This window comes from Pundamilia nyererei, unplaced genomic scaffold, assembly GCF_000239375.1.
Source record: "Pundamilia nyererei isolate P.nyererei 1_Seehausen unplaced genomic scaffold, PunNye1.0 scaffold01054, whole genome shotgun sequence".
NCBI lineage: Eukaryota > Metazoa > Chordata > Actinopteri > Cichliformes > Cichlidae > Pundamilia > Pundamilia nyererei.
This window is the reverse complement of record NW_005188455.1, coordinates 4,577-18,817: the sequence shown is the minus strand read 5'-3', so window position 1 is coordinate 18,817 and position 14,241 is coordinate 4,577. Positions and strand designations below refer to the sequence as shown.

The 14,241-nt window shown below is 37.0% G+C and overlaps 1 long non-coding RNA gene and 1 gene segment (V, D, J or C); both read left to right on the top strand.

Moving 5' to 3' along the window:
• Positions 1 to 1,165: 1,165 nt before the first annotated feature.
• LOC102196351 (Ig lambda chain C region-like) lies at positions 1,166 to 3,597 on the top strand. The segment is given in 3 exon segments: positions 1,166 to 1,223; positions 1,775 to 1,882; positions 3,045 to 3,597. Coding segments are annotated over 3 exon segments (489 nt in total).
• Positions 3,598 to 9,064: 5,467 nt separating this feature from the next.
• On the top strand, positions 9,065 to 10,997 carry LOC102195774 (uncharacterized). Its single transcript, XR_001290205.1, has 2 exons — positions 9,065 to 9,286; positions 10,460 to 10,997. It is a non-coding gene; the product is annotated as an uncharacterized LOC102195774 (long non-coding RNA).
• The last annotated feature ends 3,244 nt before the right edge of the window (positions 10,998 to 14,241 follow it).

Genomic DNA, 14,241 nt, shown 5'->3' with positions numbered 1-14,241 from the left:
ATTGGCAAAAGATGAGAGAAGAAACTGGAGAAATAGCAAAAGGAAAGGGGGAGAGAAAAGATTCAAGAAGACTCAGTGAACCAGGCATCCATGTCACAGCTGCAGCACTGACAGTAACTAAGGGAGGTTTTTGTATGGCTCTCTATCAATATGCGCATGATAAAGGGTTGTCATACACTCCATACAGCAGTAATCTCCTGCATCATCAGCCTGAAGGCTCAGCTCTAAACCAATCACATGACCACTTCAAGATGACAAAGCAACAAGGTACTATATACCAGTGCCCTGTAAAACCAGCGTCACGATAACAATATATTCGCGGTGTTTTTTCCTAAATACTTTCGTCACGTTTAATCTCCAAGGGCAGCGCTAGCAAGCACTCTCTGCTTATGACCAAAAAATTAAAAAAAACAAAACAAAGCAAAAAACACCACTTTCATGTTGGTGGAAAAATGTACAATGTCGACCAATCAAAAAATGATATGGCAACATGACATTTTCTTGTTTAGGAAGAGGGGGAAATTTTAGGAGTGGTGGTGAGATAGAGAGAGAGAAAGAAAGAGAGCAGAAAAAAGAGACAGCGTGAGCGAGTTTTGAGATGTGAGAGATTTGTGACATTTAGTGTGTTTGTGGTTGTTACAGTAAAAAATATAACTTTTCTACTCAGAGTTTATGTTTTTTGTCTGATTTTAGATTAGTTGTGCTAATTCAGTAGGTCAAAATGAAAACATAACTGTAAATTCAGACACGTGAGGTTGTGCTGAAAAGAATGATACCAAACAAGGCAAAGTAAATAGTTTTTAGAGGTGCAATGTAGAGGTAAAATTAAAAGTAGTCAAAAACGGCCAGTTATACCCTGGACCCCAGAGGGTTAAACATTTTTTTATAAGTAACATAATAGTTACTTTTCCTAGTAATTAATTACTTTTAGAATCTTGTAACTCAGTTACTAACTCAGTTACTTTTTTGAAGAAGTAATTAGTACCAAAATTAATAACTTTTTCAAAGTAACTTGCCCAACACTGGTCTTGTACATACAAATACTAATAACTGAAATGTTCCCTCAGATATATCAGTGGTCACTGAAATAGCAAAAACATTGAGTTATATTGGGTTTTGGCTGACTTCTAAATAATCCTGACTCCTGACACAGGCCAGCGTCCAGATGAGGATGGTGATGAGAGTCATGGTGGTTGTGCTTTCTGCTGTGTTGACTGACAGATGTGAGTCCTGGAGTGTTGAAGTCACAGGACTATAAAGCTTCTCAGTTCTCTGGAGGATCAGCTGATGATGCAAACCCTCCCCTCTATAGAAACTATTTTTTCTAGTCTCAGCACACAGAAGACAAGTTACAAATAATGAGAAGAAACTCTTCATAGATTTACACTAAATATGATGATAATGGATTATAGCAAAAGATTATAGCAAAAGAAGAGCAGGTAAAGTTTTGTTCCATTCTGTATTTTATAAATTTTTTCCCTTGGATTTAAGTTGTTTACAGGACATATTGAAGATTAATAGCATTTTATGGCATGATGTTAATTTTATTTCAACAATGGTTTGTGTTTCAATTTACTTAGAAGTGAGAATATGACACTTTTCAATTGCAGTTCAGTCATTTTCTGCTGTAGAAATGTAGAACTAAAAAAATTGGTAAATACATAAAAAATTAAAAAAATAATTTCTAAACCATGTCATTAAAAACTTTAATATAACATAAGGTATGCATTTTGGTCATTTATAAGAAAGTATTGAGTGATTCTGAACATAAAAGTGATTTTGAGTAATGAGTTTCATGTTCAGGAGGTTTTTGTACAGCCACTTAATGAGTTTGTATCACTGTGGTGGACTTTTGGTGGAGGGACCAAACTAATCGTCGACTGTAAGTACTATAAATTTTTTACTTTGCACAGATAGAACCATTTAAAACGTGTTTCATAAAATGGTGAAGAGACATATGATAAGTTCAGTGATTGTTGTTGATCATTTTTATGATTTATAAAACAAAGTTGATTTCTGAACTTGACTGAGCTCAGCGCTCATTCATTGCTACCAGTATTTTAATTTACTGAAAATGTATTTAGATTCTCTTTCTTTTCATATTCTGGATAAGAGAAAGAGAACAAATGGATAGATGTATATATTGTCTATATTTTTACATTTCTCTTTAATATGACCTAATTTTGTTTTAGCATTTTCTTATGAAAATGTTCATAGGAATTACAACTCTTTCAAACTGTAACACAAAAGCATAATATTTAACGTAACATCTTTTTAAATTTTTTTTTAAAGTAACTGTTACTTGAAAAGTGTATTTACAGACTTCTAAAAATATAAACTGAATTCATCAGTAAATGCAGATCATCTTTGTGTTTATGGTTCATTTATTTCAAAAGTAGTTTAAAGGAAGTGAAAGAAACAGATGGCAATGTTTTTACCGTAGTCACCCAAGTGTCTTAATTTTGTCACTTTAACTTAAAGAAATTGTCACAGGGTTGTCTTGATGCATGCTCAATTATCTAGGTAGGGAAATCCAAGAAAGTTAATTCTGTTCATCTGGACGTAGAGTTTTCAGTGGGGGAAATATTTTGTCACGAATCCATTTTCATAATGACCAGCGACACTGACTAACAATGGGCCATGAGGTCAGTTTCACAAACATTAATATACAACTTGTCATTGCCACTGATCAGTGCCATGAGAATCATTTGCAGAAAGTTGGGAATAATTGCAATAACAGTATTGTAAGATGCTTTAAGCAAATATACTGTTTCTAAGGTTGGGGAAACCTGCAATAAACTGAAGAAATCATTTGGATGAATGAATGATGAAACGCTTCTCACACTGAAAATGCTACATCCAGATGAACAGGATAACATTTCTGGGATAAGACGGGGATGAGTTGTTAACTGTAAAACATTATGAAAATAATTTAAAGATTTTACTTTTACTATTTTAGCTTCATCTACTTGTTTTTACCTGCTTTAATTGTAACTTTTTTGTAAACTCCTTTCCCCTCTCTACTTCCCATTTCTCTCCTCCAGTGGGTGTGGTGCAGCCCACCTTGACCATCCTCCCTCCCTCCAAAGAGGAGGAGAAGCAGAGTAGTGCCACTGTGGTGTGTTTGGCCACCGGGGGCTTCCCCTCAAACTGGAAGCTGGGCTGGAAGATGGGGGGCACCAGCACATCCTCAGGTGTGTCAAACAGCCTGGAGGTCCTGGAAACAAATGGCCACTACAGCTGGAGCAGCACCCTGAGCCTCTCTGTAGACCAGTGGAAGAAGGCGGGCTCAGTGAGCTGTGAGGCCAGTCTGAGTGGACAGAGCCCCGTCACTCAAACCTTGAACACTGACCAGTGCTCAGAGTAGAGCTTCAGCAACACTTCCTGTCTGCAAATGATGTGTTTTATAATTTGATGAAGCTACATGTTTCTGCTGTTGCGATATTTCTGCAGATGTTTGACTCTTGTTGATGTGCATTCAGATTTCATCAGCTAATCTTTTCCATATTGTGCTTTAAAATCATGCTGTAAAGAAAAAAAAGTCTTCATCACAAAATAAAATCACAGCTCATGAAAAATCATTTTTGTTTTTTGTTTCATATTCAAAATATCATTTTCAGAGTCTGCAGTAATACCATTGTTATTAAAAAATAGCAAGCTAATTTTGGCTTAAGTATGTAAGAAAATTACAGGTTATTGCACAAGGTTGTCATTGCAATATATATTTCTTGCACAATAATTCTTATGAGATAAATGTAAGTTAATCCTTCATGTAAAAACCATGAGTTTCACTTTTTATTATTCTTTGTGCTTCTGCTTGATGACTCTTTTTGTGTTGTGTTTAATGGACATTCTCATCACAGTCTCTTCATCGACACTCTGGACCTACAGCCTTCAGTGAAAGACTGAAAGACATTTTTGTTTTTTTAAAACTATCATCTCCAATTCAGAAAAGCCAACATGGTTCCCAGCCAAAAAGAAAATAAACATATTCAGTATCATTTAACCTGCCACATGAATTTTGCTTTCGTAGGCCGATAGTTTGATACTAATGATAGCCAATCGTGATTGTTGCGATAACCACAACTTTTCCTGCCTTGGGTTTTGTACTGTCTTATATACACATAAACCACAATCTGAACTTTGAATCTTCCTACGGCTTACTGTTTTTGCACCGAAGGTCGGCAAACTTTTTACTTGTTTCCAGTTTAACTGTTTCAACAGGGTCCCATTGTGTCTCTGATATATCCACATCCAAACATCTCTATTTGGCTCAGAAATGCTGGCATTTATTTTGTTGTATACCAGAAAGACAGACAATTACAGATATTTTAAAACTTCTAAACTCCTCTTCTTGGAGGACTGACATTAGAAATGTAGAAAATATAAAAATACTCAAATTTTTGGTGTGTTTTTAAAAAAGAAGAGGGCAATGCACAACCTAATTCCTTCAAGTCTAAACTTAAAACTCAGGTAATCAGGTTATCATGCAACTTTGATTCTGTCATAGTCCTGGGTCAGTTTACTCATCATCCCCCAGAATCTCAGCAAGAGCCAGTGTGCACAGTGGAGGGTCTTTCTGAAGTCCAGGACAGGAGCTCACAGTGTGGAGAGCATGAGCAATAATAGGTTTAAAGTCTGTCGAACAAACCAAAGCTTTTGTGTGAGAGTGCTGACAACATTAACTTAGAGACTGACATATTGATTTCATCTCAGCAGCTGGAGGTGAAAAGTGCTTGACACCATGTGTCTTGATGCATGCTCAATCAGCCAGGTAAGTAAATCTTAATGATCATTAATGATCAAAGAACTGACCTCACAGCCCATAGTTCATTCAGTGGCCTAGTTTCAGTCATTGTGCGAATGTACTGTTTTACAAGGTTGGGGAAACTTTCAGTCAGCTGAGACTGAATAAGTCACTTGGATGAGTGATGAAACGTTTCTCCCACTGAAAATGTTACGTCCAGATGAACAGAATCAACCTTTTGGGACTTAACACCATGTCTATGATAGGAGTTCTACACTGAAGTACCCAAAAGGGTTCATTCATATTTAAAATCCCCAGCTTCCCTTGGATTATTGTCAAGATCTTACTGACTGAGGTCTCTGCCAGACAGCACACCCTCAGTATATGGGCATACCAAGCCTGTACACCATCCTTCTCTTGCCATCAGTATTAATGTTTCAACATTGAAATGAACTGATTATGTTGTTTTTTATTTTCCTTCCTCTCAGTATTCAAGACAATATTATTAAAGTGTTTTGGATTTTGGATTTCATAGAACTGTGTACACATTAATGCCACTGGCCACAAGTAGGAGCAGCCCTAAATAGACTCTTAAAAAAATTTCCAAAAATATTTGGTGAAAATATAATACTTTTAAAAATGATCAGATCTGCACTCATAATACAGGTGGCATTACATAGTGGTAAAGAAAATTAGAAGTGGAAGGGTTTTTTGTGTGCATATTGTATGCAGAGCTTTGCAGCCTCTCTAGATTTCTGCTGGTGCCTCCATCTGAATAATGATGAACAGCATCAAATAGATTGATCAATTCTCTAACTCAGACTTCATGTACATTGTGCAAAGGGTCTGAGATCAATATTCATTTTTAAAAGTATTTTCTGTTGATGTTTCGTGAACAGTTCCAGCAATTGTGTTTTTTATGTAATTCGTTTTTTGAAATTCAAACTTAAAGTATCATCCAGTAAATTCAGAAATTATCATCTCAACCATTTTCTGATTGGTTTATTTATCCAGAACATTTGACCTTTGTTGTCACTACTGTGTTAATGTACTGTATGTGTTGTACATTTTGAGGTGGGGGGATGCTTGTGTTGTGTTTAGTGGACCAGTCATTCTCATTGCAGTCCAACACTCTGCACCTGCATCTTTCAGCCAGAATGAAGGAGGTTTTTTAGAAATCTTTGACATTCAGGCTCTTAGACTGAAAAAATGAATTTTCATACAGATGCACTTTAAAGGAATTTACAGTTCGTCAGTCTTACATGTAAGTAGCAAAAAGGAAGTGAAACAAACAGATGTGGAAGTTTAACTTTTCCTGTACACATTTTGTTTTCATCACAAAAGTAGATGTAACAACACATTTGGTGTATATTATCACAGTATACTCCAATTTCTCACTTCAATCTCTCTGACCACAGTATCATTACACAGTTAATGTGCTGATCAATGTGAGTTTTCGTATTTTAAATGAAGCTAAAACTTTGTGCATGAGAGAATACACCTGTAAAGTATTGACAACAATTTGTGGTTGGTTTAATGTGGTTTAATATATTGGCTGTATGATTTATAGTTGTACCACAGTGTAGCTCAAGACTGTGTATAGCGCAAATCCCTGAATAAGGGTGCGTCAGGAAGGGTATCCAATGTTAAAATGTGTGCCATATCCAGCCCTCATCCAGGCGTGAGCTGCATTGGTTTTTGGGCATTGTGGGTTTCTGTAAAAACTTTTCTACTGTTGCTGATCGACTTAGATATCCTACACCTATTATTCTAGTTTTCTAGAACTTGTTCATGGGAGTAGACTGAATCTAATGGCCCATTGCATGGTTGGTTCATAGTCATCTTTCTGTTACAGTCTGTCCTTTGTGAATAACTATGTTACGATTATTAAAAGGCGATTAAATGGCAGCAGTTTTAAATGCTGGGTTCCTTTAAGCCAAACATTTAGAGGCTGTAGCAAATATATAAATTTGAGTTAAAACTACAAAGCTGTGTAATTTTGTTTAGATATATTGTGTTTGTGGTTGATGATTCATGTTGTGTTTAGTGAACCAGATATTCTCCTACACTCTGCAGCTGCAGCCTTCAGCCAGACTGAAGGAGGTTTTTGTACAGCTATAAACCACTGTGTGAATGTGCTATCACTATGGTAGCCCAGACAGTAATAATCTCCAGCATCTTCAGCTTGAATATCACTAATGGATAAAGTGTATTGAGAACCAGATCTACTGCCACTGAAACGAGACGGAGTTCCTGAGAAGCGAGTTGATGCATCATATATAAGAAGTTTGGGAGGCTGTCCAGGTTTCTGAAGGTACCAACTAAGATCATCACCAATATCTGAACTCCCTGTGGCACTGATGGTCACAGTCCCCTCAAGACGGACAGACTTGGCTTTATCTGTTTGAGTCAGAAAATTGTTGGCAAACGACTCTGAAATGAAAAATAAAGTGATTTTAGTCTTGAGAAATGAAAAACAACAAATTGATCTTTTTAAATCAGAGAAACATGAACAGCACAGACAGAATTAAAAAATAAAACAAAAATAAAAATCTCTCACCCTGACTCAGAAAACCGAACATAATAATCAGAGTTATTGGAAAAATCATCCTGATGCAGTTTTCAGTGTGAGTGAACGAACAGTTCAGACCCTCAGTAGCAGAAGAACTTAAACCTTGAGGAGCAGTGAGGCATAAAATCATGCAAAACACATTTAAGGAGGCAAACACACATCTGTTCATGTGAAGCAGAAAAGGTAGAGTTGGCATGACAGTTTATCACCTGCTCACAATCACTGAGCTTTAGCTAGAAAAAAAATGTTAGTCTTCACAATATCAATTACTTTTGGGGGTTTTCCCCCGATGGCCCGGAAAAGCAGGAACATTGTGTCCCCAAGAAGAGCTGACTTGAATTTCGCGGTGACCTGTAATGTTTGATCTTTGTGCATTACTCTGGTTTTTAAGTCGCCTTTTTTATAATAGTGTTTGAGACGTATATGGTTTATATGAAAGTCTGTTATGTCCCTCTGCAGGCAGGCAGACAGGCTTTCCAGAAGCTCACTTGTCTTTGTCCTGGTGGACAGTACTAATAAATAGGTCAACTGCTCTAAACTGAGGATTTAATTTATTTGGTGTCTGCATGTTTGATTTCTGATACATGATTAATTTGTCAATTCTTAATTTTGTTTCACCACTGGAAGGAGGCCCTGTTATTAGCTGCAGATCACCAGTGTATTTCTGCAGTAGGGTTAACGCTGTGATTACTTATGTACCCTTGGTTTGACCTGTACGTGTGTGTGTGTGTGTGTGTACGTATGAACTGGTGATTCTCTGGACTCGTCTTCAATTGGAATCCCATTCGTCCACTGGTAAGCACAGCTCTGAATCACTTAACAGTATGTGTGGAATTAAATTGGTTCTTCTATTTAAAGTCTGTTTTGTATACCCGTCAGTAACTAGTTTGTTTTACACTCTGGGTGACATGTCTGTTTCCAGTGTAATGGACCGAAGTGCCATCATGGTAATTTGCATGGTTTTGAACTAGATATTCTCTGGATGAAATCAAATTATTTCAACTGAAATCTTTCTGGATTAATTCCACAAATATAAAAAAATATATATATTTTCATATTCAGATATGAATCTGAATGCCTTGTGCATTCAACAGTATGAACAATAATACGTTGTGATAGGATAGGTGTACCAGGTATAAACCATGTAACTTGGATGGATTTGATGCTGACGTGACCACGGTGCACACATCTGCTGTTGCTCACAGTGGTCCACGGGATCGCTCAGGGAGTTTGTGTGTTCGCTCAGACACATGAAAAATTAGAGGGAACATTGGTCACCGCTAGGTTCGGTCCTGCATTGCACCAGAGACATTATAAGAGAGAGACATGGAAGTGATATGAAATATAGGCAAACACACATCTGTTTTTGTGAAACAGAACAGGTACATATAACGTGTAAGTTGATCCTTTTCTCATTCCGCTTTTTTTGGGGAAAAAAAACAAAACAATTTTTTTCCCATGAAAGCAACTAGCTTTTTTTTCTGTTTTCTCATGGGAGGATCAGCTGATGATGCAAAACCTCCTCTCTGTGGAAATGATTTCTCTGCTCTCAACATACAACAAAACAATGCGAGAAGGAATACTTTTGGTATCTAAATGAATTATTATGACATAATTATGATTCTAACAGAATACAGACAAATAGTTCAGGAAAGATGAGAGCAGTTTTTTTAACATCTGGTTTAAAATGCCACATTTGTTGGTAAGTATATATTTTACTTTCTTGGATCAACCAGCAGAGGAAAAATGATGAAAATGATCATAATTTTTTAAAAATATATATATAGTTACATGTATTTGATGGCAAATGCTTTTGCCTTGTAAACTTTGAAGTTTACTGGGGAAAAAGAGCAGATTTTCAAGGGTTAGATGTTTGATCAGAGTGTGGGAGGTTTTTGTACGGCCACTTAATGAGTTTGTATCACTGTGGTGGACTTTTGGTGGAGGAACCAAACTCATCATTCACTGTAAGTATCTAAATCTCCTCATTACTACAAAATATTATACTATTACATATTACTTATATTATAAGTGTAATATGTCATCAGAATGTTTTAAACAAGATTTTATTCTGGGTGTTTTAGATGATGTGATTGGGTTTGGTCATAGTGGCTGATACTGAAAACTTGGTATCAGAAGAGTTTAAATATATAATACAGTATTATCATATCAGTATACAGTATATCATGTTTATATATCGTGTTTATATAGTACTGAAAATTGAAATGTATTGAGTTAATCTGCTTTAAGTAAAGGTTTTTTGTATTTATCTGTGAATAAATATTTTTTTCACAAAATCTGAGACTGAAAATATAGCAAAAGGAATCTTTGATTTTATTTATTTATACAAACAGTTAGCAGCATAATATCGTTCATGTCTTAAAGATCATTTGATTATTTGCAGATTAATGATTTCATCGCTGAGTTTATAGTTTATTGGTCTGATGTAGTAAAAAGGAAGTGAAACAAACAGATGACTAAGTCCAGCTCTGTTTGTTTTCCATCAAGAATATAACTGTAACAACAAGACATTTACTCTAAATTATTGTAACGTTTACAAAGATTTTAATTGAGTGTGAAAACACAATTTAATTAAAGTGTTAGGTTCTCCTATTTATTACCTCCTCTCCTCTGATCACAGTGTCATGCGCACAGTTAATCCACAGTGCTGTTAATCTCTGTCATGTATCATAACTGTGTAAAGCTGTTAGTGAAAATATGATATGATGACTTCCACTGAAATGTTTGGCACCATGTTGGATATAACATTTTATGCTGTTGACTAAATGAATTAGTTTTCGTACAGATGCACTTTAACGGTTGAGTTTACAGTTCGTTAGTCTGATGTGATGAAAAGGAAGTGAAACAAACAGATGACAAACTTTAATATTTCCTGTACACATTTCTATTTTATCATCATGACAACAAATACAGCGGTACGTTCACTAATTATTTATACTTTTTTAAAACCTTTTATCCTCCAATTTCTAAGTTTCTCTCCTCTGTTATATCACAATATCATCATACAGTTAATCCACAGGCCTGTTAATCTCTGTCATGGATCATAACTGTCTTGTGTCAGCTATCTGTCCTGCAGTAGAGGTTAATCTATCGTTGTGTGTCTGTGATCTTTCCTCCAGCTGGCTCCATGGTCAGACCCTCAGTCTCTCTGCTCCAACCCTCCTCTGAGAAGCTCTCTGGAGGCCCAGTCACATTGGCTTGCCTGCTGACCGGCTACTCTCCTCAGGGAGCTGAAGTGAGATGGGAAGTAGATGGCACAGATGTGACAGAGGGGGTCCTGAACAGCTTAGAAGAAGAGAAGAGTAGCCACTACAGCAGCAGCAGCACCCTGATGCTGAGCCAAGAGAACTGGATGAACGCAGAGGTGTTCTCCTGCAGGGTGAACCATCATGACTACTGGCAGTCCAAGTCCTTCCGCAAGAACCGGTGTGAGGGCTAGAGGGGCTGCTGAAGTCCAGGACAGGAGCTTAGTGTGGGGGAGCAGGAGATACATCCCTGCTGCTCTGATCAATATGAGTTTGAAAGTTTGCAGATGAAGTTATTTGATAACAGTAACTTACACAGTGACATGTGTAGCAGCTGGATGTGATTGTGCCTAATAACTGCCATATTAATGATTCATACTTTTGCCAATAAAGCTTGCAGTGATCCATATTATTAAGCATTCTGTCTTATTTTTAAATATAATTGTTCTATAATTTCAGTGTTGTGTACTATAAATTAACCTGTTTGCCTAACACATGAAAAATCAAGTCTGGGAAGAGATGAAAACGGCAGGGCTGCATCTGGCCTGAACATCTGGGACAAATCAAATATGTGTTCATCTTTTGAAATTAATGGAAAAGCTGAAAGAAGCTTGTGGTCATGTATTTACATCTTTTAGCAGGAAGACGATATCTCCAAATTTTACTCTTGCGGTAAAATAAATAACTTGAGTTTGATTCAGTAAATAAATGTTTTACTTGAAATTAAAACCATGAAGAGATCTAGAAAATAAAAGCTCAAAATGTGAGTGTAGAATGTATCTTAGTTAGTGTGCTCATAATCAAATATGTAAATCACTTGTACACTTGTATTGTGTTTAATTGGTTATTCTAGTTATTCTGATTGCAGTTGAAAACTCTACACCTGCAGCCTTCAGCCAAAGTGAAGAAATTTTTTATGCAGCCATGAATCATTGTGTAAACACTTCACTACCATGGTAACCCACAGTAATAATCTGCAGCATCTACTGCCTGAAGATCACTGGTGGATAAAGTGTACTGAGAACCAGATCTACTGCCTTGGAGTCAAGATGGAGTTCCTGAGTTTGGGAGGCTGTCCAGGTTTCTAAAGGTACTAAGTCCAGCAACTCCCTGTGGTGCTGACGGTCACAGTCCCTGACAGGCTTGGCTTAACAGAGTTAGAAAACTGTTGGCAAATTACTTTGAAATGAGGACTAAAATGATGTGAATCTTGAGGGAAAAAACAGAAAATGTATCAGGTTAAATCAGAGAAACATGAGCAGCACAAACAGAATTAAAAATAAACAAATTAAAAAAAACTCTCACCCTGACTCAGAAAGCCAAACTTGAGTTACTGGAAACATCACTTGACCCTGACCACTGCTCAGAGTAGAGCTTCAGCAGTTACACTGCGACTCAGTGTTTTCTGTTTTTGTTTTAAGTTTTATTCTGGGAATTGTAGCTTTCTGTCTTGTATTTTCTCTTTTACCTCTTTTAAAACACCCACATCCAGTGTTCAGTGTTTTGGGTTTTGCTTCACTGTTGTCTTGTCTAATTAGGTTCAGCTGTGTCTCCCTCCTGTCTGCCATTTTCTTGTTAGTTTTGTCTGTATATTTAGTGCGTGTTTACCTCTGTTCTTCGTCAGAGCGTCTGCCTATCATTCTGTGTACCTCTGTTGGAGCAGCGTTCAGATAGCTGCTCTGCTCTATGTTGGTACAGGGCATTGAAGATGATAACAGAGAGGTAATTATATTCTTAAATTTAGTTACAGCACTTTCAGAAAGACATCTACTGTGATGAAGTCTACTCTCCACTGCTGTGTAATGTAATTATTGTACTTAGAAAAGGATTAGACCAGATAAGGTTTTCAGGAAACACTGTTAAATGTTCAGTTTCTATGCCACATGTTAAAACAAGATCTAGAGTGTGATTAAAGTGGTGGGTGGGTTCTTTTACATTTTGAGAGAAGCCAATTGAGTCTAATGACAGATAAATGCCATGTTGAGGCTGTCATTTTTAGCATCTACATGGATGTTAAAATCACCCACAATAATTATTTTATCTGAGCACTAAATCAGATAAAAAAAACTTGCCTGCTATTGGTTGGTCCCATTTTTGCTGGTAAAACAGCCCTTAACAGTTGAGACATGGACTCCATTAGATCTCTGAAAGTGTCCTGCTGTATCATTCAATTCCTGTAAGTTGTAAGGTTGGGCATCCATGGATTGTGATTCATGTGATCCATGTTTATCCAGCGTATCTACACATGTTTTGTTGGGATTAAAATCTGGAGAAACAAACTCATCAGTCAACACTGCAAACTCATTGTTGTGCTCCTCAAACCATTTCTGAACCACTTTTGCTTTGCAGGAGAACACATTATCCTGCTGAAAGAGGCCACAGCGAATAGGGAATAACATTTCTACGAAAAGTCTGCAACAATGCTCAGGTAGGAGGTAAGTGCCAAAGTAGAATCCACATGGATGCCAGGACCCAAGGTTTCCCAAACAGATCACACTTCCTCCTATAGTGCATCCTGGTGCCTGGTGTTCTCCAGTTAAGTAATGCACACACATGTTATTTAAAAGAACATGTGATTAATCAGACCACATTCGGATACCCATTCTTGGTGCTTTTAGTGGTGGGCACCCTGACTGGCCTGTGGCTATGCAGCCACAGACACAACAAACTGTGAGATAAGATAAGGAGAAGAGATAATCAGTGTTATTCACTTTCCCTGTCATTGGTTATAATGATATGCCTGATTGGTGTATATACAGAACTTCTTACAGTCCTTTTGCATAGCAAGTAAATTATGTCTGCCTGTGTGTGTGATGGCTGCAAATGCAGTCACACTAAATGAAAAAAGTGACATTGCAGTGTTTTCATCTGCTGACCATCAATCAAGTTGTTTTAGGAAAAAAACCCAAACAGGAACATGGCTTTGGTGTGCTGGCAAAACATACTACCTAAACTTGTTATGATCTATTAAACTTCTTTTTTCGTTTTGTCGTACGCACATGTTTTATCCACCTGACGTAACCCAAAAAACCAAAGAAGGAACCTGGTGTCCAGTGCAGGAAAGGTTATTAAGTCCAATCTCATCATGATCTGATGATGAGATCATGATTCCTTACATATGACAGACTGACACCCACGATAGTCAACATGAGCTTATTGCGATAACCACAGCTTGTCCTTTTGGTACTTCAGGTTTTGTACTGACAGAACTACTGATACAACAGCACTCCGACGCAAAGCCAAGAGAAATGGTTGAAAGTAGATCTGTGGTAATGCAAAGATCAGAGAAGCTGGGCATGAACTCACAGTGGGAAAAGTAAAACGAACAATATGATCAATATGATTTTTGAAGAAAACTTTGTGTGAGAGAGAACACTGCTAAAAAGTGTTGACAACAACAAGTAAAAGCTTCGTTCAAGCTTTAATGATCTTCATGGGATGATATTGGGAATATAAAGCTTAAAAAATACAAAAACAAACAATAAAATCTGAATGTAATGTAACTATTAGGGGAATGTAACAAGAAAACTGTGAATTGGTGTAACCAGATGTTTAAAAATTCCCCCAAAGAAGTGTAGATGAGTATTTAGTGCTTGGTGAAGTTACTGTGTTCAGTGGTCTGTGTCAGAGTTTCTTCCTCTTCAGCAGCTGCAGTC